The following is a 26,849-nucleotide window of genomic DNA, read 5'->3' on the forward strand; positions in this document are numbered from 1 at the left end:
GTTCCATCTCCTCTTGTGTGACCATATTATTATTCATTTATATATTGTATAAGGTGCATTCAGAAACATTATTTAAAGAATATAGTTTCCAATTTTCATAATTACATTGTTTGGGGAGTTAAAAAGAGGGTAAAAAGCCACACAAAAGATATGAAAGGGTCACACTTGGGAATGAATCTCATTATTATTGCTTTATTTTAATGGTAATTTTTTATTCACCTTACACTGCAATATTGGAGGACACATTACCGCCGTTATTCAAGGCTTTACTGAACATGATGGGCAAGTATTATTTTCAAAAATTAATTCTCAAGATAATTTTAATATTATTTTCAGCAATAAATTCTTAAGATAAATTTGTTAACATTACAAAAATATTTTAGCAACATTATTATTTAACATTAAAAATTTGACCTTCCTTATAATTACTACAAAGAGAAAACAAAAAAGTTATTGGTACTAACAACAATTACTTTATCCATCCTTCTTGCAATGATCTAAGACCATGCATGAAAACCTAAACAAAGGAAGGTTAGTAAACTATTAATCAATAACTAAAACAACACACACAGCTTCCTCAATTTTAATATTATCTTTTCTTTTAATTCTTACACTTCTTTAACAAAATTATTTTAATGTTAGTAGTGTGGGTTCATGACCGGTAGATGTCAAAAATTTACTGAGGTCGTTCGGGGATATCCCCAAGGTGGCTGCGTTTGACATTGGATGGAAATTTACGTAGGGATGGGAGACACTTAGTGCTTCCTGATCTACGAGAAACTGGACTTGGCGGTTTGTATCATTTATCAAGGCGTAAGCGGTAACACACCCCTGCTTCACCCCTAACACACTAAACATTGTGTCTTCATCTCCAAATCTTAAGTCCTTTACACCAATTTGTTTCCCAATTTCATTGAGTTTGACCTGAAACAAGAAAACATAAAACAATTAAAGTTAAGAACTGACGATATACAGTAAATGGAAGATGCCTCAATTAATCAACAGAGAAGGTAAAGGAAATATATTACAGTGGATCACAAACTATTAGCCTAAAAGATCAGTGTCCACCATTACTGTATTACAAATATGACTCGCCTTATTTAATTTATTTACTTCCAGGTTTCCTATCCACAGAAAAGATAAAATCCACAACTCTGAAACTCCTAAAGTTCACCAGAACCAACATGAGTCACCTAACATGAAATCAAAGTCTGAAGTGACTGTTTTCACAGCAGAGTTCTGTACTCTGCGAGCAAGTCGAATATATCATAAAGCAAGTGTGCAAGTACAATATTGTACACGTTCCCATAACGTCAACAGCAGGACACAAACTAACTCATAGAGGTACTACAGGAAAATATTAATCTTTTAAAAAATTTAGAATGCAATTTATTATGCTTACAATTATAATGCTAGACCTTTCCCAGAAAAACAACAAGGTACAGTATTAATATATCCACCAGCATACAGCTCATTGGATGAGGTGGGAGCCATGGGTCATTGGGTAAAGTGTAAAAACTTCACTGCCCATGAAGAGTAAAGCACACCACTTAATACAGTTCCATGACCTTAAAGACAAATACAGTAGAGTGTAAATTTATAAAAGTGTAAGACAAACCATAAATGAACATTTTTTTTTTACGGGAATTAGCCCACCCGGGCACAGGTCAAACGACCCATAACGGAGCCTGGGGGGCGAAAAAAAAAACGGAAAGAAATTGTAAATATAGAAGAAAACAGTTTATACTGTATTAATCTACACCACGAAGATGCCGGAAAACCAGCTTTTTAAAGTGAGACAGATTGTAAGAGTATGGAAACACAGAAGTAGTCAGAGCATTCCACAGTTTGGCTGTGTGAGGAAAGGAGGTACTATAACGGGTTATTCTCATGTGACCGACATCCACAGAGAAATGGTGGGCACCGCGGGCAAGACGTGTGTTACAAACCCACGGTCTTGCCGGCGGTACACAGGATGCCAAATCCACTGAACATTGCCCGTTAAAGTGCCTGTAAAAGAGAGAGAGTGAAGCAACATTGCGGCGAAGAGAAAGGGAAAAGAGATTGTCGACTAGAGGAGAGTTAATAAAACGAAATGCCTTTGATTCCACCCTATCTAACAGTTGGACAGAAGAAGAGCCACCCCAGATATGAGAGCAGTACTCCAAGTTAGGATGAATGAATCCCTTATATACTTGGAGCAACTGCTCAGGAGTGAAGTAGCTGCGGCATCTGTACAGCATTCCCAACTTTCGGGAGGCAGCTTTAGTTATTCTAAGGATGTGTGATTTCCAGGACATATTGGAAGAAATGGTGAGGCCTAACATATTTATTTCAGAATTTGGGAGGATGATAGCGTCCTGAAATGTAATTGGTGGGAGATCGTCTAATTTACAAAGTGTAATTGGTAAATATTGAGTTTTATTACTATTGAACTTTACCAGGTTTGTACCTCCCCATTCAGAGATGCTGCACAGATCCGCATTGATAGAAGTAATGATATCAGCTCTAGAAACAGATCTAGTTTGAGAGGAAGGGAAAAATGTGAGGAGGAGTGAAGAGTAGAATCATCAGCGCAAGAATGGATAGAATTAGTTGTAGTGTGAAGTAAATCATTGATAAAAAGAAGGAAGAGAGTTGGTGAAAGAACAGAACCCTGTGGGACACCACTACTGGTAGAGAAAGAGCGAGAGATCGATCCCTCGACAACAACTGCCATGGATCGGTTCTCAAGGAAGCTAGAGATGAGAAAACAAATTGGGGGAGAGAAACCAAAAGAGGGAAGTTTAGATAGCAAAGACTTGTACTATAATGTACAATTATACACAATCTAAAAGTTGATAAATAAAATTAGCCAGATTTATAATTCTTGCCATGATACTTTTTGTAATATGTGATACAGATATCTTCTGGTGGGGCGAGTTTCATTCACTATACAACTAACTGTCTTGTGAGATGCCAATGATGTCAAGGTTATACCAAGAAACACCTAATTATTACAGTTGGCAAAGTGTGCATATGTACTGCTATACAGTGTTTAAATATTACAAATGTGGAAAAAGCGAAAGAGAAGCAATATACTGTACTGTGAGCCAGACATAAGAACAAGACTGGCAAACAGTGATAAACTAGTGAGTAACTTCCATTGTAAATAAGACCACAGAAATAAACCAGACAGACATGACTCAGAAGAACAAAGAAAGAAGAGATAGACAAAGTTATAAAAGACTGTTGAGAAGGTTGTACAGTACAGTACTGTAAACTTAACCATACAAATAAGCTAAAAGGTGGACAAAGGATGGTGTTGCTGTATCACTCACCAAGATGTTTATGTCTGAATTGCGATGAGTGAACAATTCATAAAGTAGAAGAGTCACAAAATGATGGACAGAGAGAAAAGAGTAACTATCTGAGCCGTCCACACTTTGTGACGGGACACAGAAAAAGTCCAAACCTCTGCATTGTGTCGTGCAGACAGAAGATAGAGATTCTTCTTCTTGTCCTTCAGGAAGAGGTTCTTCATGTGCAGGCCTGGCATGTCCCTCACATGTTGCATAAGGGCATCTACTGTGAACACTTCCTCATGGTCTTGCACTTGGTAAGTAATACTTAACTGTTTTAGATGAGTCTCTAATCCTGTTCGGTCCACAAAGGTCTTCTGTGAGCCATCTTTTGTCCTCTCCTTTGAATCTAAACACGTCTTGGATTTGTGTGCAGTATTGGATGGCCCTGTACTACTGCTTTCTCTAGAACCTGATGTGTCAGTGTTAACACATGGCTGTGGTTCTTGGACTTCTGTCTCTTTATCTGCAATTAAATTTGTTCATGACAATATTTCTTTTCTTTTCTTTTTTTTACTGACTAGACTACCGGAGACACTTTCAAAATATAGGTAAACTATTTCCTGCCAAACTAATAATGATCAGAGAAGTCAATCACTGATATTAATCCCTTAAGTTTACAAGAAAAATAACAATGGTTTCATGAATAGTTTACTTTCCAATATTTATAATTGTTCTTAAAATTTGCTTTTCAAATACATGATTTATTCACTGGGTAAATTACTGACATAAAGTACCATCATATTCATGTTTTTCTTTTCCTTCACTATAACAAGAACAAACACCAACACTTCTTTCAACTATTGTCACTCAGTCTTTCTAACAGCTGTACCAAATGTCCTGCTGTGGTTCCACTACAGAGTCCTGGACCCAGAGATATTCATCTGACTCATTCCAACTGCTTCACATACATATTCACTACTATCACTTAATTCCTAATTCATGTGATCAGCAGCAAATCTGTGTGCACAACAAAAGCAAGAAAAGAATGGATGGAGTTAGGCTGCAACCTGTATTAGTAATTTAGTACTGCACTGTATGGTTATTTTCTGGACTTATTGTTACTCGAAATTAGTACAGAAGAAACTTTGTTAGACCAACCTGTTGAACTGTGGCAGAGAGCTTATTCCAAATACAGTATGGCAGACAACTTATTGCACTTATGACAAACAGGTTAATGTATATATGACAGCTTATTGCATCATTACATATATGGCAAACAGCTTAATGTGTATATGGCAAACAACTTAATGTGTATATGGCAAACAGCTTAATGTCGTATATTGCAAGCAGCTTAATACATGTGACAAATAGTTTACTGCATACATCGTGAATGACCATTGTATAAAAACAGAGATAGAAATGCTGTCTTACCTAAACCAGCCAAGGTGGTCATGGCCATGTACCACTTGGCTAAATTTGCTGGGGCACTAACACTGAGCTGTGCCTGTCTCATCAGTGACCAGGTCAACACATCCACGATGCTACAAGTATTTCCCATCAGCCATATTGTCTTTCCAAGTCTGGGGAAAATTGTTAGTAAATTGTAACATTAAACTAACACACAAGGTCCCTGGCCTTCACTAACCTAACACACAAGGTCCCTGGCCTTCACTAACCTAACACAAGGTCCCTGGCCTTCACTAACCTAACACACAAGGTCCCTGGCCTTCACTAACCTAACACACAAGGTCCCTGGCCTTCACTAACCTAACACACAAGGTCCCTGGCCTTCACTAACCTAACTCACAAGGTCCCTGGCCTTCATACAAGCTTGATTAATAAACATGAGAGTTAAAATCAGCAGAATGAAAAAGACTGAACTCATACACACACAGTGGTCCCTCGGTTAATGAACGGTTCGATGAACAAAATTTCGGTTACTGAATTACCTCCCATAAGGATCTTCAGTTCGGTTAACAAACAAAACTGATGGGCTAGTCTGCCAATTCAGTAATCTGTTCTATGTTTACATTCGTTTCCAGTGGAGTAAATATCAAGAAAGTTGTGCTCTTTAATATTTTTGCATTTTTTATATTAAAATTATTAGTCATTTTAACATTAATTTAACATATTGATAATATATGCAGTACAGGGAGCTATTTTTGTGTGCGCCCATAAGACACTTGATTCAGCCAACAGGCGTCAGTTGGGCTTTGTTGAAAGTGGAGTGAACATCTATTTTGTTGGCGTCTTGAATATTTTTGCATTTTTACAATAAAATTATTGGTCATTCTGAAATTAAGTTAACATATTGATAATATATAGCGCGGTGCAGTGTTGATTTAAATAAAATAATCTGTAATTACAGCTAGCGAACTTAAAATTTTATTGGTGAAATTACTGCATCAAGCATGGGTCCCCTGAAAGGTGATTTCTCCTTCATCCCCACTTCCTTCTTTTCTCCCTTCTCCTCCACCCCAACTTCGAATTCCCATCATCATCATCAATCAGGAGCCTTCTACATACACACCTCAAAGTAAGTGTACTTTACTGCATTTTTTTACTTTGTATGCACTTTTCTGTGAGCTGGAACCAATTACCCAATATCCCATTGAAACAATGGATTCGGTTAACAAAATTTTCGGTTAACGAACAACTCTGTGGAACGAATTGTGTTCGTTAACCGAGGGACCACTGTACTGTATAATGATTAAGTTAAGGTAAATTGGAGCTCAGTTAAACCACTTAACAGCTAACAAGATATGGATAGACAAGCACAGACAATGTTTCTTTATGGTGACAGCTCCATCACCAAACACTTGTGATGTAAGCATAACTATTGGTTTATATTCTACAAAATTTCAAGTCTGTTCCCTGGGCCTGATGAGTCCAGCCTTCTCCCCTAAAAGGATACATCAATAAACTTTGTCATGTGAATGGTTACAGAAACACACACTCACTGTTTCAGAGCCTCCACATTGTAATATAATGCTACATACTACAAAAACTAAGCAGCCTTAATATGTTCCTGATAAACCATATAGTTCATAATCTACTTATCATGAATCAACAAAACATTCAAGGAGATACAATATTTTCCCCCAAGGCAACCAACCCCACTTAGGAAACGTACCTTCCATTTAACTGCCTCAGTGCTGCTTGCCGTTCTTTGTTATTTCCACAAGCTATTTGTTTGGACAGCTGATCCATCAATTGGTCTGTTTCTGTGATGATCATGAAGGTGCCAGAAGCTTCATAATTGTACTGAGATGACAGGGGAAACAGGCGAGATATATACCGCAGGATGTTGGCCTCGCCTGATATTTGGGTTTGACGGAGAGGATTGACCTGTAATTACACATTTAATTCCTTACACAAAGTATACAAGCAGGTGGGAACAGCATCGTGTGAAGACGGGGGAAAAATATATACAGTGCAGTATATCAATTTATTCTTCTGGTGAGGTGTTGGTAAAGAGGTAGAGTACACAACAGTGAGAGGAGATGTGTTCTGTATATAGTGAGAGCAAAGGACAAAGATAGTAACTAGATACATGTCCCCCACTAAGTGCTGCAACAAAATTAAGCAAATGTATGTAACATCTTTTTTCTGTATACAGCAGACCTTAAGAATTGTCATGCAATATCAAACGGTGTTTTATTACTGTACCCTATACAGTATTTTAATAGCAACTGTCAATGAAAAGTGTTTAATAAGATAAATGAAAGACGGACTCACCATAAGGCATGGAGCTGGCACATCTTTCCAGTGCAGAGTGAACGCTACTTTGTGTTTATTGCGATCTCCCATAGGACAATCTATGAAGCAACTTCTCAAGACATCATTGACCTGTAAACAGTTAAGAATGCTATACCATACATTATTATTCATTTAAATTTTATAGTTTGTGGCTGAGGATGTTTGAAGCATACTATGAGTTCACTAAAACTTTCTTCCCTGTGGCCTGACTGTGCACCAACTCTACGGTACAATATATTTGACAGATCCATTGACCTGTTCAAATTGTGTGAGTACAAATGACTCTAAATATCAGTACAGTAGAATCCTGGTTATCCGGGGACCGGATGACCAGCAGATTCAACTTATCCGCACCAAAAAAGAAATAATAATAATAAAAATTCCTCCCAAATCAACTAGTATTGTAAGTTTGGATACTGCATACAGCAGAGATAAGCTACCATATTTATTGCTATAATAAACAATGAAATTGATACATATCATACAGTAAAATACAATAGCACATATTTTAAGTACTGTACTAAAATAGCCGCCGCCCACCCGTACATTAGTTTAGTACATTTTAGTAATGTAAAGTTTTTCAACTGTATTTTTGGGTAGATTTACATAAATTTCTTCATTTATTTTATTCATTTACACGCACACACCATACTAAAAGAAACAAAAAAGAAATAAATGACCTAAGTGCAAACCTGTACTGTACATGTACTAAATGATTATGGTCCTAAACTTTTTATGTCTAGTGCAAATTATAGCTTGTTTATATTCAAATTAATCACTATCTTACAAGAATCCCAGCAATGTAAATTATATTCTTCCCGGTCGTTTTGATGACAAATGGCAAGAGAAAAGCTTAGTCACTCTTAAGGACTGATAAATAAACACACAGACCTTTGGTGCCAACTGTCAAACATATCCCTCCCCCCCTCCCAGCCAGGGTTTTAGGCTTACAGTTTTTATCTTATATAATATCACAGACTAAAGTTAGGAGAATATAATTTGCATTGCTGGAATCCTTGCAAGACAGTGAATAATTTGAATATAAACGTCATATATTTTGCACAAGAGATAAAAATTAATCACCTGTATCACATTACAGTAGTGATTTAAGAGTTCTAGTGTATATATATATATATATATATATATATATATATATATATATATATATATATATATATATATATATATATATATATATATATATATATATATATATATAAACACTCACTTACCTCTAACACAGAAGAGTGAAGATGGTTCACAGAGAACACTGGACAACCAACTTCTTTCAGAAGTTTGCGAAGTAAAACCAGAGAGAAAGGCGGAGCGTTGGGATTGGCTGAGATCACCAAGTCATGTACTGATGTAGTCTGGAAGGCAAAGGATGAAAATGAAGTGAGCTGTAATACTGGCTTAGTCGTGTCAATATTGTTAGCATTATCCACTCTGTATCTGTATTTTTCTGGCTAAAAACCGGTTTCAATAAAAGATTCAGCAGTGTTGTAACAAGAGCCACTGTCTTGATATCATATACAGTACTGTGGCAGCAGGCATCATGAGAATAAGAAAGAAGTCTTGTATAAAGAGGGATGAATGAAGAGTGTACAGTACTTGTTATAATATTCAAATTGGTATTTGTACAAGAATGTTGACAAACATAATAAAAAGATCACAAGTAATAATAAAGTCCACAGGTTTTTATGTACAGTATACTGTCAACACCAGCTCCTACCTGTTGTTGGCTGATGACACAGGTTGAGTTGCTAAGATCCTGAAACTTGCTGCTGGTTCAGTGTGGCTCACCCATTAACCCTCACATTATGCAAAGCCAACAAATGTTCATACACAACTCACTGTTGTTGATCCTCCAACTTTATTCAACCAAAAAGTTCAAAGGCAATTTTGGACATAAGCCAGCAAGAGGGTGAGATTTTCCTAGCTGTTGACAATGTAAAAGGCTTAATACCATTTATGGGAATGTAGATGCATCATTTAAGACCTGTAAAATACTCTCAACTCTGATTTGTCTAAAGCTGACTTTTCTTATTTAAAACATAAATACCAAACAAGTTGATAAAACAAATTAGAATTGTATTTGCCTTCCCTTCCCAATAACCATGTGCAATAATTTTACATGAAATTTATCCATGGTTCTGGACATTTAAATATCTGTATAAGCTTTAACACCTGGCTAGTAATGTACTCTGAAAACCCAGTAATACATGTAGTACATTACAGTAGTAACCAAGAGACTATGCATTTGTCTAGTAATATCCATCCCATAGTGACTTGATTAATAATGATTGCAGTACAGCAACATAAATCAAATAAAACTGATTCAAACACAAATCACATGCAGAACCCAAACCTTGAAAAATTCATACCTGCAACACACATTACTGAACAACAAGACAATCCTCTACTGATGTCCAACAGCTGGCCGTCATATCTTATCTAACCCTAAAACTACTTAAAGCACATTATCGTCTTATTATCCTCTAAAACTGTGCCAAGCTTTAAAAAAAAATACCAGTGGTTTCTTGGTGGTTAGGAGCAATGGAAATTGGAAGACAGACAAACACACAGACAAATTGATGGAAAGAAACTGTACTGTATAATGGGTTAAGTTTTGTTGGGACAGCACAGTAAAAAGTGAGATTATCCCTGAACATGTGAACCACTGAGGAAGTCCATCAATCTGTGAACATTCAAAAATGCTAACTGTGCCAACATTTTAGCTTAAGGCATAATACTAGCCTTTGAATGAACTAATCTTGTTTATGCCAAATTTTAATTCATTTGTCTTGTTAGTTCAGGAGAAAACAGACTGCCCAATAGGTGCTATATTCCCCCCAGAAACACCTAATAAATAATCCTGGACAGCTACCTATATCCTCCACATCACCTCAAGATTTTCTTCTACTGGTTTAGTAATTCTGGAGAATTTTAAAAGAACCTCCACACACAATTACAGTTGTTGGAGCATAACAAGTGGCCATGGCTGCCATGTTTTCTTACAAAGAACAACACACAAACAACAACAAACTTGAATTATGGTGCCAACATCTGCAAATACAGTCTGGTGGTTCTTAAGGAATAAAAGTTTTTTACACTAATTACTAAGGAATTCAAAATGGCTGCTAGTTATAAGGAACACTCACATGTCTGTTATTAAAACCAAGTTGGTTGTCTAGAACAAGTCAAAATGTAGATGGATAAATGATTGCACACACACTCAACCTTCAACCAGGTGAGCTAAATAAGTTAATATACAGTACTGTACTACAAAGGTTATCTACTGAGTCATCTTAAGTGTGACTGAAGGCAATACTTAAATAATGAAAAGTAAAAATAAATAACACTACAGAAAGGGTCTCTTACTGCAACGATTATTTTCAATTTCTAGACAGGTCGAAGTCATCAAACAGGCTTTAAACAATTGAACTAAAGCAATTAAATGATCCAGTTTTTACAACTTTAAGACATAACTTGTGAGTGATCTCAGCCTAAAATGTAGAAAAGTCAATAGTCTTCACACTAAAGAACCCAAACAAAAATTATACTGTAGTATTTATAGTTGAATACAGTAATTACAGTTGCAGACGAGATACATAAAAACAATGTCCACACACACAAACACACTTGTCAACCACCCGCGAGACAATACGTACCCTGAAGGCGCTCCCAGTTTGGGCAGCCAGGCCGAGTCTGTTTACCCCCCCTCCCCCCTGCTATATCCCAACGCCCTACCAGCCTTATCACACCGGGATTTATTCAGCAAAACATTCAAGTGATTAGTGAATGATTGACTACCAAACAGTGTTCCTATAGTGCACTCCAAGAAAAAGCACAAAAAAACAGCAGTGTAATACTGAGTGTGGCTGGATCTGACCTGACCTAACTTGAAGGATGGAGCACACCTGCATTGCCCAAAGCTACTGTTCTGGCCACGTGACCACACACCTGCCCAACCGCATCCAACCCATACGAGCATGAACCGATTGCTATAAGAACAGCCCAGTCCCAACCATTGTAAAAACTATCAGCACATTATTATATATCATATTTGTATCACTTATGTTACTTGTATAAAATTTGTAGATCAAGAGACCCATTCCCCAATTATGTATTGTAATTGTATATTTTTTGCCTTCTGGCTGCCATGCTCTTTCAATAAACCGTTAATTAAAAAAAAGCACGCGCGCACACACATTCTATACTGCCCTTCAGGGTTTATTGAACAGTCTCCAAAACTGGGCTACCAACAACCACAACCATACCAAGACCATGGTTATGCACATCAACCTCTCCTACTACGTTGTCCCACCCCCTTCCATTACTTTAGGACCCAACACACTCCAGGTTGTAGATTCCACTGAGCTCCTCGGCATCACTATAGACAATAAATTAAATTGGAAGCCACACGTCAGTGAAGTTGTCAAATCCTCCAGTTTCTGTCTCCACCTCCTCCGCCGACTCAAGTCCCTCGGAGCTCCTGCCCCCGAGCTCCTCAGTGTTTACTCAACATTCATACTTCCCAAGCTCACCTATGCCTCCCATGCCTGGTCTTCCTCCCGAAATGCCACACAATGTAAACACATAGAAAAAGTGCAAAAGAGGGCATGCAAGATTATTCTCTCCCCTTCCTACTCCACATATCAAGAAGCGCTCAACACACTGACCCTCTCGGCTCTCTCTGACCATCACCACGACCTCATCTGCAAATTTGGTGAAATGCTTCTGAATCACCCTCGACGCCGGCTCCTACTACCACCTGAGATCCCTCACCCGGGAATTGCTGTTCGACACCACAACCGCATCCTGCCCATACGAGCACGAACTGATCGCTATAAAAACAGCCCAGTCCCAACCATTGTAAAAATTATCAATAACTTGTAATCAACCAGTGTATTCACTCCCAGTCAATCTTACTTTTTGCACTGTCACTATGATGAAATGCCCTGTAGTTTGACCTTCTCCCAACCTAGTTATTATATATCATATTTGTATCACTTATGTTACTTGTATATATTATTTGTAAATCAAGAGACCCATTCCCCAATTATGTAATTGTATATTTTCAGCCTTCCGGCTGCCATGCTCTTTCAATAAACCGTTAATTATTATTATTTATTATTACACACACACACACACACACACACACACACACTATGAGTCAGGACACCAGAAACATCAACATTGTTAAGCCTCCCCGATGCCTATATTGTTCTTATGATAAAACAATAACAACCTTAATTAATAGAAATTATGTTAGTGTATGTATAGTAATTTGCTTGTATTGTTTGGTCCTACAGCTGGGAACCTGAGTACTGTACCAGTGCTGAGGTTTATTTAACATCAGGAGAGAGTTTACAGTTTTCATACATAAAGGAAGGGGAAATATCCATCAGTTAACTGGTCAGCCAGCTAAAATGAATACCAGTTGTGTCTGACTGACTGACAGAGTACTCTTTGACCAGCTTGTGCTAATGCAACTTATAGTCAAATACCTCAACTGAAACTGTGTTGTACTCCGATACTTACAAGGGCTTTCCTACTGATAGTATAGGGTGATCCTTGTTTTAGTTTATACCACACATCTTGTTAACAAGTTATTAGTAATTATTATACAGTACAGTACTCACATTTATTAATTCATTGCAGGCTGTTAGTCATCACATAGTGTACTAATCATGTTTATAATGCTTGTACAGTACCAAACTTTCCATAGCCGATCAAAGCATCACACCAGCACTGTAGTTAACTACGAGCACTACACGCACAAATTCTGGTTTGGTGTAGCCAGGTAGATAAACTTAGATTGATACTTGCTGCCGGTGATGTTGAAGCGAACAAGGGTGAGGAGACAGTAGGAAAGGGAGAAAACTGGTAAGATATGTCACATTGACACCCAACATCTTGAGGGAGTACCTCCCAAGAGAGGTCCTGTAACCCTCGCAACATCTTAGCCAACTCCTCTTGCAGTAACTTGAGTTTCTTGACCACTTCTCTGTGGTGGGTTACAACATCCACCTCAGAGGGCCAGTCCTGCAGATACCAACAATCATCCAATGGTCACTCACTCACAAATTTTCAGTACAATACTTTCTTCAATGGTATGGTAGATTATTATTCAAAAACTTTATCATATTCAGAACATCATGTGATCTGGAGACCTTGGGATCCGTTTTCTTCTGCAGTTCGGCAAGAAATTCCACCTCCTCCTTTAGCACCTTGATTATTTTCAAGATGCTACACTGTCGTTCAGCTAAGCCTACTGATTCAACAGCTGAGAAGGTGTCCTCATCAGTTTCTGAGAGACATTGAAGTTCGGCCTTCAAGCAACCCAATCTGTACAGTACGGAGTCTTGCAGCCTTCCCACATCAGTTTCCATTCCTCCATCTTTATCCTGCTGTACATCAACATCAATTTTTTTTACAATAACATTTTCTTTATAAGAGAAGGAGAATCTGAACAAAATTCATGAATAAAAATAAAAATGACAAGGGTTATTGACACAACATATGGCAATGTATTCACATAACTGTTCTCTTCACAAGGACACAACAAACCACCTGTGCAATGAAGTTGTGCTGAAGGCTATTTAGATGTGCCAGATGATCTCCAACACGAGCCACTACTTGTTCCACCTCTGCCTGTTTCTCTTCACCACCCATCTAGTCAAGTGATCCATAAACATGTACAATAGACAGTCAACAACTACAGATGACACACCACAGGTAAAACAACATCACATTAACGAGTTGAGATACAATAATAATAAATTGCTTCTGGCAAGTTTAATGATGTGAGAAGACCAAACTATGATAAGAGGAGTGACACAACATGGAGCTGTGTTAGTAAGAGGAGTGACACAACATGGAGCTGTGTTAGTAAGAGGAGTGACACAACATGGAGCTGTGTTAGTAAGAGGAGTGACACAACATGGAGCTGTGTTAGTAAGAGGAGTAACACAACATGGAGCTGTGTTAGTAAGAGGAGTGACACAACATGGAGCTGTGTTAGTAAGAGGAGTGACACAACATGGAGCTGTGTTAGTAAGAGGAGTACACAACATGGAGCTGTGTTAGTAAGAGGAGTAACACAACATGGAGCTGTGTTAGTAAGAGGAGTGACACAACATGGAGCTGTGTTAGTAGAGGAGTGACACAACATGGAGCTGTGTTAGTAAGAGGAGTGTGGGCTTGGAGCTGTGTTAGTAACACAACATGGAGCTGTGTTAGTAGAGGTGACACAACATGGAGCTGTGTTAGTAAGAGGAGTGACACAACATGGAGCTGTGTTAGTAAGAGGAGTGACACAACATGGAGCTGTGTTAGTAAGAGGAGTGACACAACATGGAGCTGTGTTAGTAAGAGGAGTGACACAACATGGAGCTGTGTTAGTAAGAGGAGTGACACAACATGGAGCTGTGTTAGTAAGAGGAGTGACACAACATGGAGCTGTGTTAGTAAGAGGAGTAACACAACATGGAGCTGTGTTAGTAAGAGGAGTGACACAACAAAGATAAGTCCCGGGTACTGTATAAGAATAGTAATTAAGGAATCGCTTGTCAAACATAAGGACAACCAAGAAGGTGACAACAGTGAAGGGTTGACTGTCAAACACTTGATACTGTACATGTGGCAAATTAAAAGTCATAACAACTATTATTAAAACACAAATACAGAATAAACGTATTTTTTTTTTTACGGGCAATAGCCCACCCGAGCATAGGTCATCGACCCACAACGGGGCGTGGAGGGTGAAAAAATAAGAGTAAAAAGAAATTAAAAATAGAAGAGAAAAAGACTACGTACGGTGATATCTCCGTTAGCCGGAACAATTGGCGCAGAGCACATCTGGGAATGAGAGATTTCCGGGTGACGAGACGACTCTCAAAGCCGGAAAAAATCCCTCATCCCCGGAACTTTCTGGATAATGGAAAACTGTTCTCGGAAGTTCCAGAAAATGACCATTATATCATCTCTCAAACCCAGAAAAATATCCCCCATCCCCGGAATTTTCTGGGTACCGGAAGATTTTTCTTCGAATTTCCGGAAAATGTGCCCGATTTTCATCTATCAAACCCGGGAAAAAAAACCCATCCCAAAAATTTTCTGTGTATTGAGAAAATTATCTTGGAATTTTCCTGAAAATGTGCCCCTTGGAAAATCGTTCCCAAAGCCGAAATTTTCTGGAAAATTCCGGCAATGGGAACGATTTTCCGAGAAAATTTCAATTCAGGCTACCGGAGAGTTCCGGGTTTGAGGGATTTCGGCTAACGGAGATACAGTATTACTATTAATCTACATCGCAAAGATGCCGGAAAACCAGCTTTTTGAAGTCAGACAGATTGTAGGAGCATGGAAACACAGAAGGCAGAGCATTCCACAGTTTGGCTGTGTGAGGAAAGAAGGATGTACTATAACGGGTTATTCTAATGTGACCGACATCCACAGAGAAACGATGGGCACTGCGAGCAAGATGTGTGTTACGAGCCCACGGCCTTGCCGGCGGTACACAGGATGCCAAATCCACCGAACATTGCCCGTTAAAGTACCTGTAAAAGAGAGAGTGAAGCAACATTGTGGGGAAGAGAAAGGGAAGAAAGATTATCAACTAAAGGAGGAGAGTTAATAAGACGAAATGCCTTTGATTCCACCCTATCTAACAGTTGGACAGAAGAAGAGCCACCCCAGATTTGAGAACAGTACTCCAAGTTAGGACGAATAAATCCCTTACATACTTGAAGCAACTGCTCAGGAGTGAAGTAGCTATGGCATCTGTACAGCATTCCCAGCTTTAGGGAGGCAGCTTTAGCAATGTTGTGGATGTGTGGCTTCCATGACATATAAGAGGAAATGGTGAGGCCTAGCATATCTATTTTAGAATTTAGGAGAATGATTACATCCTGAAATGTGATTGGTGGGAGATCATCTAATTTGGAAAGTGCAAGTGATAAATACTTAGTTTTATAACTACTGTATTGAATTTAGCCAAGTTTATACCTCCCCATTCAGAGATGCTGCAGATCCACATTGATAGAAGTAATGAAATCAGCTCTAGAAACAGATCTAGTTTTAGAGGAAGGGAAAAATGTGAGGAGGAGTGAAGAGTAGAATCTTCAGTGTAAGAATAGATAGAATTAGTTGTAGTGTGAAGTAAATCATTGATAAAAAGAAGGAAGAGAGTAGGTGAAAGAACAGAACCCTGTGGGACGCCACTACTGGTAGAGAAAGAGCGAGAGATCGATCCCTCGACAGTACAGTGAAGTCCAGTACACTCAGTGCAGTGCAGTGCAGTACAGTACAGTGCAGTGCAGTACAGCACAGTGCAGTATAGTACAGTGCAGTACAGTACAGTGTACTCAGTACAGTAAAGTACACTGCAGTACAGTGTACTCAGTGCAGTGCAATACAGGTCAGTACAGTAAAGTACACTGCGGTACAGTGTACTCAGTACAGTACAGTGCAGTACAGTACAGTAAAGTACACTGCAGTACAGTGTACTCAGTACAGTACAGTGCAGTACAGTACAGTAAAGTACACTGCAGTACAGTGTACACAGTACAGTGTAGTACAGTGCAGTGCAGTATAGTACAGTACAGTGCAGTGCAGTACAGTACAGTACAGTGCAGTTCAGTATAGTACAGTACAGTGCAGTTCAGTACAGTACAATACAGTACAGTTCAGTACAGTTCAGTATAGTACAGTACAGTGCAGTTCAGTACAGTGCAGTTCAGTACAGTATAGTACAGTGCAGTTCAGTACAGTGCAGTACAGTGCAGTGCAATACAGTGCAGTTCAGTACAGTGCAGTGCAGTTCAGTACAGTGCAGTTCAGTACAGTGCAGTACAGTACAGCAGAGTACAGTATAGTAAATAATTATCATTCACTGTATCATTCCTTTTGTTTCTCAGTTAGCTACAGTACTGTACTTCCTTTTCCATTGCTATTTACAAAAGCAATATTTTGTATAAGAATAGACACAAAAACTACATTAGCTAATCATTAAAACTCAGACTTGTTCATGACAACACACCTTAACTGGTGATGAATGAGTGGCTGCTCCTACAACTGAATGGAGTGTTGTGTTGGGATTTGATGTCACAACCTTGTTTCCCAGAAGATGGTCCAGCTGTTGCCTCAGGTGCTGAAGTCTCTCCAGCAGAGCTTCTTGTCTTACTTCCAGGGAACTCACATCCTCGCTCTTCTGTTCACATCACATTATCCATGTAATCAGTACTGTATACAATACATCTCTACAGATCCCTCAACACATCCCATGACAGATCAGCGTTAAATGTTTTATTTAGGGGATCATCTTGTAATGTACATCAGTATGATGCCTAGTCAGTCAGGTCATTAAAAACATTACTGTATACTGCACAGTACAGTGATACTTTTGACACATCAGACTTATGGCAACAAGCCACTTCTGGAAAAAAAATTATAGAAGAAAATTTGTTTCTTACCCCATGAATAAAAATAAATGGGTGGAAGAATTGCATGTTCCCAACTTTTTGTTTTAATAGAGTGAATGTAGTAAAACCAGAGTCTAGGCTTTACTCAGCAAAGAACTTGACCATAAAAGCTCCTCCCCAACTTACGATCTACTCGACTTACGACCAACCGCACTTACGACCTGCCTCAGTCAAGTCAGTCGTACCAAAATGTTGTCAAATTACGTAAATTCAAGTCCCGACGTTAGTGATTGCGCTGTGTACAGACAAAATTTTTGTTTGTAATTCACTTAAAAATGGCTGGCAAGCTTAAAAGTGAGAGTTTTGTGGTATTGAGAAGAAAGAGAGACACCCATTTTAGATTTTCTCCACTTACGACCAATTCGACTTACGACCTGGATTTGGATCCCTAACCCCATCGTAAGTTGAGGAGGAGCTGTAGTGTTAAGCATAATAGTGTATAATAATAAGGAAACACCACTAGACCCCCCAACCTAATTAACATACGAATACAAAGGCGGAAAAGTTTGCATAATCTTTGGTAAAAACATTATTATGACAAGAGTATTACAATCTTACTTTGTTTAGTTCCTTCGTTTTATTATCCCTGAAGATCGTAGTAACTTGAAGTTACGTAAATCCTGAGGCGTGCGTATAACTTTAATGGCCTAGTCATAATCAATCACGTACTTATCTATAAGTGTTTCTCTGCACTCTCTAAAAATTGCCACACAGATTCTTCATCAATTAAATCATTGATTATTGATGCCAGCAACAGTTCAGTTTCAAGACTAAGGTATGGGCTCACTTTCACTGGCATTCGTTGGGTCAGGCTCACTTTCATCACTATCAAGCTCAATGCATGTCTCGTCACTGTCCACTTCGACCTCTTCACAGCCTGTATGCTTAAAATACTCGCCAAAACTAAGGAGGAGGCAGCATCTGGGCGTGCAGATTGGCCGAGGAGCTGTGACGTAGCAAGGGGAAATCCATTGTGATTGGCTACCTCGGGGGGTATGGTCCAAGGGAAGCGCGCTGTCATTGGCTTGTGCTCCTCTCGCTCTGAACTTTGCCACTTTCTGGAACTGAGCACACAGCAAGATACGTAGCTCCAGGCCTGAGGCGAAATCACACCTTATTTTTGAAGGATTTTCTACCATATTTCAATTCTAGCTAGAGGGTTACATCCAACATGTAGAGGAAGGGTGAAAATAGTGATATCTGTCAAAAAATGCATTTTGGCCGGGGTGTCACTTCACCCCCTTCTGACACTGAGAGCCTCAAATACAGTTAAACAATGCAATTGCAAATTCAGACGATTAGGAGGTTTACGGAGACGCTCAGATCGACGTAGTAGTTTTATTATTATCTGTACAATGAACGGCAGGAGTGGGAGGAAGCGATGGTTCATTTTCAGGCCCATTAACTGATCCCGGTTTCGCATTCTGAATTGTCGAATCAAGTTCCTCACCACGATTGATCCGATCACCTAATGCATTCATGTTTTCAGTGAATTGAGGAGCTGCACCCAGAGCTTCAGTAGGGCCAGTTGTTATGTTGCCCACTGCATAATAAATGTTAAATATCGCACTTATACATAATTAGTGCCAGAAATGCCATCGAAGAAAAGTCTCTTAGAATTGTCCAAACTATCATTTACAACTACAGCATAAAACTAACGAGACTCGTTCAGTGGTAACAAGTGAAATAATATTTTTTCATCTATAAAACTTTCCCTAAAGTGGCTCACTCCTTCCAACGCCTACAGTACAGTATTAACATAAGTACACAATTACTATAATAAACCGTTATGTATGCAGGTACTGTAAGAATGTTAACTAAATAAATTCACCACACTACGCTGTACAGTACAGCAGTAGGTAGTTATGTGGATCTTAACAGATGACTCTCAAAACATAATGCCAGGTTGGTGAGGCCAGGGGTGATGCCAGGGGTGAGGCCAGGCGTGAGGCCAGGCATGAGGCTGGTTCACATATTAGGACATTCATGGAAATTTTACCTCGTGCAAAAAATAAAAAATCATTCATGTCCAGACTGGACAGCAAAATGTGTATATAGTGGATATTTTGCAGTGACCGGCTAAGTTCCAACTCGTATACTACGTAAAACACAAGAACAAAATATACCGTACAGAAAAATTAGGTCAAATAATAATGAGCCAAGGTAGATGACCATGAAAACTTAAACATGACATAGGAATAAAGAAAGGAATTTATAAGAAATTAACGGGAGAGGAGGAGCAGCTTAGAAATAGGTATAATGAACTATCTAGGAATGTTAAGAAAAATGTAAGGAAGGCAAAGAGGGACTATGAAATCAGGATAGCAAGAGAATCCAAGGTGAATCCCAAGGGATTTTTCCAGGTATATAGGACAAAGGTCAAGGAAAAAGTTGGGCCCTTAAAGTCAGAGAGAGGGGAAGTGATCGATGACAGTGAGGAAATAAGCAAAGCATTAAACAGCTACTTTTTATCAGTTTTCACAAAAGAAATTCACGAGGAAATTCCAGAGGTGGAACTGATATTTAGGGGAATGAAGAAGAGAAATTAATGAATATCACTATCAGAAAAGAGGATGTTCTTAAGAAGATAAATAAATTAAAGAAGACAAAATCCCCAGGGCCGGATGAAATTTCCCCTCGAGTTTTGAAAGAGTGTAAGGAACAGATTAGCGGACCCCTCGTAAATTTATTTACAAAATCATTAGACACGGGAGTTGTGCCAGACTTGTGGAAACAGGCAAATGTAGTACCCATATTCAAAAAGGGAGACAGAGCATCAGCGTCAAATTATCGGCCGATTAGTTTGACATCAGTAGTGGGGATATTTCTTGAATCAATTATAGCAAATAGCATTCGATCGCATTTAGAGAAAAGCAAATTAATCTACGACTCTGAACATCGGTTTACAAAGGGAAAATCTTGTCTCATAAATCTGCTGACGTTTTTTTAGGAAAGTCTTCGAGGTAGTAGATAATGACGAAAATTATGATATTATTTACTTAGACTTTAGCAAAGCGTTTGACAGAGTACCGCATCAGAGGGTAAGGCTCATGGTATCGAGAGGAAAGTTTTAAATTGGATAAAATCATGGCTCACAGATAGAACACAGGTCAGCGTAGATGGTGTTAAATCTGAATGGGGCTGTGTAACCAGTGGGGTTCCCCAGGGGTCAGTACTGGGCCCACTCTTGTTCATAATCTACGTAAACGATCTAGATACTGGGATCAGCAGTGACATAAGTAAGTTTGCGGATGACACCAAAATAGGGCGGCAGATTAATTCAGGGCAGGATGAAAATGCACTACAGGAGGATCTAAATAAACTGCAGGAGTGGTCAGAAAAATGGCAAATGAAATTCAACACCAGCAAGTGCAGCGTAATTAATATTGGAAGAACAAATACTGTCAATGTATACAGCCTTAACAACATCAACCTAGAGAAGTCGACTTGTGAAAGAGACTTAGGGGTACTTGTAAGCCCGGACCTACGGCCTAGAAAACAGTGTGTTAATGTTCGAAATAAGGCAAACAGAGTATTAGGTTTTATATCTGGAAGTGTAAGTAATAAAAGTGCAGAGGTCTTATTGCAACTATGTCTTGCGCTAGTCAGGCCGCACCTCGATTATCGGTTCAGTTCTGGTGCCCTTATTATAGAATGGATATCAATTCACTGAGTCGGTGCAGCGAAGAATGACGAAAATGATTCCGAGACTTAGAAACCTTCCATATCAAGATAGGTTAAAGAAACTAAACTTGCATTCCCTTGAAAGACGAAGAGTGCGAGGAAATATGATAGAAGTATTTAAGTGGTTGAAAGGAATCAATAAAGGAGATATAGATAAAGTTCTTATAATATCCGAGCAGGATAGGACTCGTAGCAACGGATGTAAGTTGGATAAGTTTAGGTTTAGGAGGGAGATAGGAAGGAACTGGTTCACAAATAGGGTGGTGGACGAGTGGAACAAGCTTAGCAACTTTGTTGTAAGTGCTGGAACGCTGGAAAGTTTCAAAAGGAGGCTGGATAGATTCATGGATGATAGAGAGTGGTAGTAACTCTCGACAGGAGCTGCCATGCACAGGCCAACCAGCCGGTATTATTGCTTTTACACACCGTTCATTCCTACCACTAATCTATTATTATATTCGAATAAGATGTCTAATTATAAGATAATTTTCATCTATTACATTACCGACGGAAATGAATAATAACGGAGATAGCATACCCAAAATGTTCTCTATTTTCTTCCATTAATCTTCCTCCATTATCGCCTACCTCACCTCCAACACCGAGTATCTCCTTCATAAATCATCACGCGCATGCGTTCCAGTACACGTCACGCAGCCACTCAAAAGCGTTTTTGCTTTTGGAACCAATTAAAATGATTTTGGGTTTAATTCGCAGTATATTTGGCCCAATCAAATTCGAGTTATATTTTGGGTCTCTCATATTTTGAAATTCAAGTTCAGTTCCGACCATAGAAGTCTGCGAAGGGTGTCACTTAAAAGTACATGGAGCTGATTGCGAGTTTTTGGAAAAAAAACGTACACACTATAGCATTTTTTCGATCACATGGTGTTCTTCCAACCTCAGTAAAGTGTACTAAGAGCAAGAGAATGTAAATATCGCAAAGACCAACATATGTGGCGTTGGGTAAGAATCCCAGAATGCAACGACGAACAAGAACCAGGCCAATAAGGTAAGAAATAGGTGATTCCATCATATGGTGAGAGTCAGTTAGGTTAGGTTAGGTTTGGTTTTTGTTTTTCTAGTGTTTTTTTGGTGTAAGTTGCCATGATTTTTTTCGGAAAACGTCCAACGAAAAAAATTCGAAAAAACCCCCGGCTAATTTCCGCCAGAAATGAAGGCCATATTCAGTCTAAACACACACAAATACACTAGAAAATATATTTTTGACTTTCTAACAGAGAACAGTGTGACAATGCAAATTTACCAACCGGCCTATTGCAGATTCCTTATTTTCTTATGTTCTTAAGGCTATTTTACCGTGAGTGCGCTGTGATTGGCTAAGTGCTTTCTGTTTAATATGACAGGGGTTTGCCCCCCCAGCTAGGAAGTTAGGTAAGGTTCTGTGGGTTTATTGGATTGGTTGGGTCAGGTTGTATTAGGTTCTAGTAAATGTCGCCTCTTTTATAATGATAAGTTTCCATGTACAATAGAAATATGATTAGTCAGTTTGTCAAAGTCAAAAATAGTTCTCACATTGTTCGCCGGTAAAGGACGATGAGCCATTAGAGCACACTCACGGTAAAGGACGATGAGCCATTAGAGCACACTCACGGTAAAATAGCGTCAGTATGAACTTAGCCGGGCACGGTAAAAAAAATCCACTGACAAATGTTTATTATTACACTCATATAAGTGGGCATGAGACGGTAGTTCAGTGCCTGTTAACTGGACGAGACCCAGTGCATACCCTAACACTAATACCCATATAATAATTACAACCTGTACTACATTCCCACAAGATTATAAATATGTTTAATATATACCTGAGATGCACGTGTTGGGCCATAATACGAAGAGGAAAGGTCCATCCCTGACACACGGTTTAAGGCCTCCATCTTATACATACATGATGGAAGCTCCACTTTGTTTGGCACTTCAACCTGTTTCTTTAAGCGGTACATAGAGGTCATGGTCTCTCCCTCACCACACTTAAATTACCAAACACTTAATCAGCTGTTCCCCGACAGAGGTACAGTGTTGAATCTTTCCTGAGCTTCTGCGGGAGGTTGCTTGATACGTCATAAAAATTGTGATGTCATAAGTGTGCAAGTTTCATTACACCATACTACAGACATTGTTCAACACACAAGTATGTACACACACAAATCATGATCAAAAAGTTACACAAATCGTGACAAAAAGAAAAAGCATTGTGACATTCTCAAGGAGAGGGTTGATTTTAGTTTATTTTTAGTTTAAAAAAATTATTGACAAAGCTTGGCGTACAGTTTGCCTATTCTGAGTAATTCAGTCAGGTCTTGACTCTTGACACTGAGGATGGTATTGTTGCGTACTGTATGTGGCCCGTTGTCAATGTCTCTTTGTAAGGGCACACTCAGGAATGAGGTAGTGTGGGGTATGGGTTTGTTTGGTGCTCACACTCAGGATGGGTTGGAGAAAGGAAACTCACAATGTGCTCTCTGTATACATGTTGTATTGGATGTACAATGCAGCTTGGTGCTGGGAAGGCAGCATGGTTACAAGCGTGATGTAGAGAGAGCTGATTGGTGAGGATGCTCAGAGAAGGACAGCTTGTGGGTCGCCATGCTCGCCGGCGGGAGCGAGGGCCGCCAGGCAGGCGGAGGAGGTGTTGCTTGCTGGTTGGTGTAGGTAGAAAGAGAGAGATCACCGCGAGGTCAGGTCTTAAACAGCGGGGGTAGGCGTGGCTTAGTAATTGACCTCCGTGATGTATGGCGGCGCTGGTTGGCCCAGACCACGAGGCACACACTGTGGAATTCGCGGGGTCGGCTACTCAGCGACAAACAGCGTTTGTAGGGGAGAAATCCACTACAATACTCCCTCCTTCCCTGCAGGCGGTGTAGGAGACTTGTTGTCTGCAGGGTTGCATAGCACATGTGAGACAGAACGGGCGGTGCATGCCTCATGTGAGACAACGGCGATGGCGTGGATGAGCCGGTCGCTAGAGACAACTGTCCAGATACACAACATCTGTGGGAGCAGAGAGGGAGAAAAAGGGTGTGTGGAGGCGATGAATGTTGTGCTTCCCTCACGGCAGGTACAGAGTCGTCAGATGCGCCTGCTGGGGTGTGTGGGCCTGGGTCAGAAGCAGGGGCTGCGTCAGCAGAAGCGGATGAGGGCTAGTGACAGCAGCTGGGTCCACGACAGCAGCAGGGTGCAGGACATTAGCAGGGAGTACCTGAGGGAGAAAAGAGGGGTGTGTGGGTCCGCACTCAGGAGCAGGGGCCGCGGCAGGAGGTACTGCTGGGCCGGGGCGGCGTCTGAGGCAGGACGGGTGTGCTGGGGTCGTCAGAATGTGGTGCGTGGGGCAGGAAGAGGAGCCGGTGTCTGCTTGAAGACTGGGAGCGTGATCAGTGTCTCCTCCATCCTGTGTGAGTGCTAAACTCCGGGAGTCACCATTGTAGGGGTATCGAGATATAAATGTTGTCTAGCACTCAGGATGGAAGGAAACTCTAATGTGGTTTTCTTGTATAATATATAAGTTATATGATAGACAGTCTGGTGCTGGAGATGCCGTGTGGTGGGGAGCTGCTCAGTAGAAGACGTTCGGTGAGTAGCGTGTTGAAGGAGGTAGATGTGCAGGAGCTTCGTTAGAGAAGATGTTGCCTGTTGCTGGCCTCCTGGTTGAATAAATGTTAACAGCTAGGAGCTTGCTGGAGGAGGTGTTGCTTGTTCAGGAAAATGGGCAGAATGAGAGTTGGTTGGTGAGGAAGCTCAGAGAAGGACAGCTGGTGGGTCGCCATGCTCGCTGGCGGGAGCGAGGACCGCCAGGCAGGCGAGGAGAAGGGAAGGCAGCCAGGCAGCGGCGGAGGAGGAGGTGTTGCTTGTTCAAGAAGAATGGTCAGAATGAATCTCAATGGAGAGACAGAGCTTATATACCCAGCAGCAGCCGCTATGAGTCATGTTGGGAAAACCCGAGAAGTCGCCGGTGACTGGTTCCGTTGCTAAGATACGGTAACATCTGGGGACAGCTCTCGCTTGGTTGCTAGGCAACGGCACGTTGAATGTGATAGCAGGTGGTGGCTGCTACGCAGTTTGTAGGGGAGACGTCCACTACAATACTCCCCCTCCCCTCCAGGCGGTGTAGGAGACTTGTTGTCGGTAGAGTTGCTTAGCACATGTGAGGCAGACCGGGCGGTGCATGCCTCATGTGAGACAACGGCGATGGCGTGATGAGCCGATCGCTGAAATACAACTGTCTAGATACACACTATCTGTGGGAGAAGGGAGAAAAAGGGTGTGTGGAGGCGATGAAGTGTTGTGCTTCCCTCACGACAGGTACAGGTTCGTCAGATGCGCCTGCTGGGGTGTGTGTGGGCCTGGGTCAGGAGCAGGGGCTGCGTCAGCAGAAGCGGGTTAGGGCTCGTGACAGCAGCTGGGTCCACGACAGCAGCAGGGTGCAGGACATTAGCAGGGAGTACCTGAGGGAGAAAAGAGGGGTGTGTGGGTCTGGGTCAGCGTCTGAGGCAGGACGGGTGTGCTGGGGTCGTCAGGATGTGGTGCTTGGGGCAGGAAGAGGAGCCGGTGTCTGCTTGAAGACTGGGAGCGTGATCAGTGTCTCCTCCATCCTGTGTGAGTGCTAATCTCTGGGGTCACCATTGTAGGGGTATCGAGATATTCATGTCGTCTAGCACTCAGGATGGAAGGAAACTCTAATGTGGTTTTCTTATATAATATATAAGTTATATGATAGACAGTCTGGTGCTGAAGATGCCGTGTGGTGGGGAGCTGCTCAGTAGAAGACGTTCGGTGAGTAGTGTGTTGAAGGAGGTAGATGTGCAGGAGCTTCGTTAGAGAAGATATTGCCTGTTGCTGGCCTCCTGGTTGAATGAATGCTGGACAGCTAGGAGCTTGCTGGGAGGAGGTGTTGCGTGTTCAGGAAGATGGGCCAGAATGAGAGTTGGTTGGTGAGGAAGCTCAGAGAAGGACAGCTGGTGGGTCGCCATGCTCGCTGGCGGGAGCGAGGACCGCCAGGCAGGCGAGGAGATACGAGGGCTGCCAGGCAGCGGCGGAGGAGGAGGTGTTGCTTGTTGTAGAAGAATGGTCAGACTGAATCTCAATGGAGAGACAGAGCTTATATACCCAGCAGCAGCCGCTATGAGTCATGTTGGGAAAACCCGAGAAGTCGCCGGTGACTAGTTCCGTTGCTAAGATACGGTAACATCTAGTTGGTTGCTAGGGAGGTGGTACCAGGTGGTGGCAGCTACGCAGTTTGTAGGGGAGACGTCCACTACAATGTCATATATTTTGCACAAAAGAGAACATATCTACTCAGAGTAAACATTTTATCTAAAATTTGTATGTCTAATGCAAAATCTATGATGTTTATATTCAAAATGATCATCAAATTATAAGAATTCCAGCAATGTAAATTATATTCTGACCGGGTAATTTGTATGAATTTTATGAGCTAAAACAAATATCTTCAGTTAATAAAAAAAAAATATTCTTCACAGGGTAACAGATGGTCGGTCGGTCCCTCCCTCCCCCCCACCCCCCACCAACCGTCCCAAGGAGATGTGTGGGAAAACCAGAATATTTAACTTTTTAGTAATAAATAATACCTCAAACTAAAGTTAGGATAATATAATTG

General features: G+C 40.5%; 1 protein-coding gene across 6 annotated transcripts; it reads right to left on the reverse strand.

The window, feature by feature from the left end:
• Window positions 1-184: 184 nt before the first annotated feature.
• Window positions 185-23,289, reverse strand: LOC121864473. 6 transcript variants are annotated; one of them, XM_042363497.1, is made up of 11 exons: window positions 23,041-23,289; window positions 17,089-17,256; window positions 13,620-13,721; window positions 13,220-13,456; window positions 12,975-13,091; window positions 8,276-8,413; window positions 7,023-7,133; window positions 6,418-6,632; window positions 4,716-4,864; window positions 3,455-3,807; window positions 185-924 (listed from the first exon to the last, which is right to left on the reverse strand). In XM_042363497.1, exons 1-11 carry the CDS (start codon window positions 23,185-23,187, stop codon window positions 628-630), a joined length of 2,034 nt encoding a protein of 677 aa, XP_042219431.1. In that variant the 5' UTR covers window positions 23,188-23,289; the 3' UTR covers window positions 185-627. The 6 variants fall into 6 exon arrangements, with proteins under 6 accessions (XP_042219431.1, XP_042219430.1, XP_042219429.1 ...); XM_042363496.1 differs by having other exon boundaries at window positions 13,220-13,453; window positions 17,089-17,259; window positions 23,041-23,288; XM_042363495.1 differs by having other exon boundaries at window positions 17,089-17,259; window positions 23,041-23,288.
• Between the last annotated feature and the right edge of the window lie 3,560 nt (window positions 23,290-26,849).

The sequence above is a fragment of the Homarus americanus genome, unplaced genomic scaffold (genome assembly GCF_018991925.1).
Source record: "Homarus americanus isolate GMGI-L3 unplaced genomic scaffold, GMGI_Hamer_2.0 scaffold25860, whole genome shotgun sequence".
NCBI lineage: Eukaryota > Metazoa > Arthropoda > Malacostraca > Decapoda > Nephropidae > Homarus > Homarus americanus.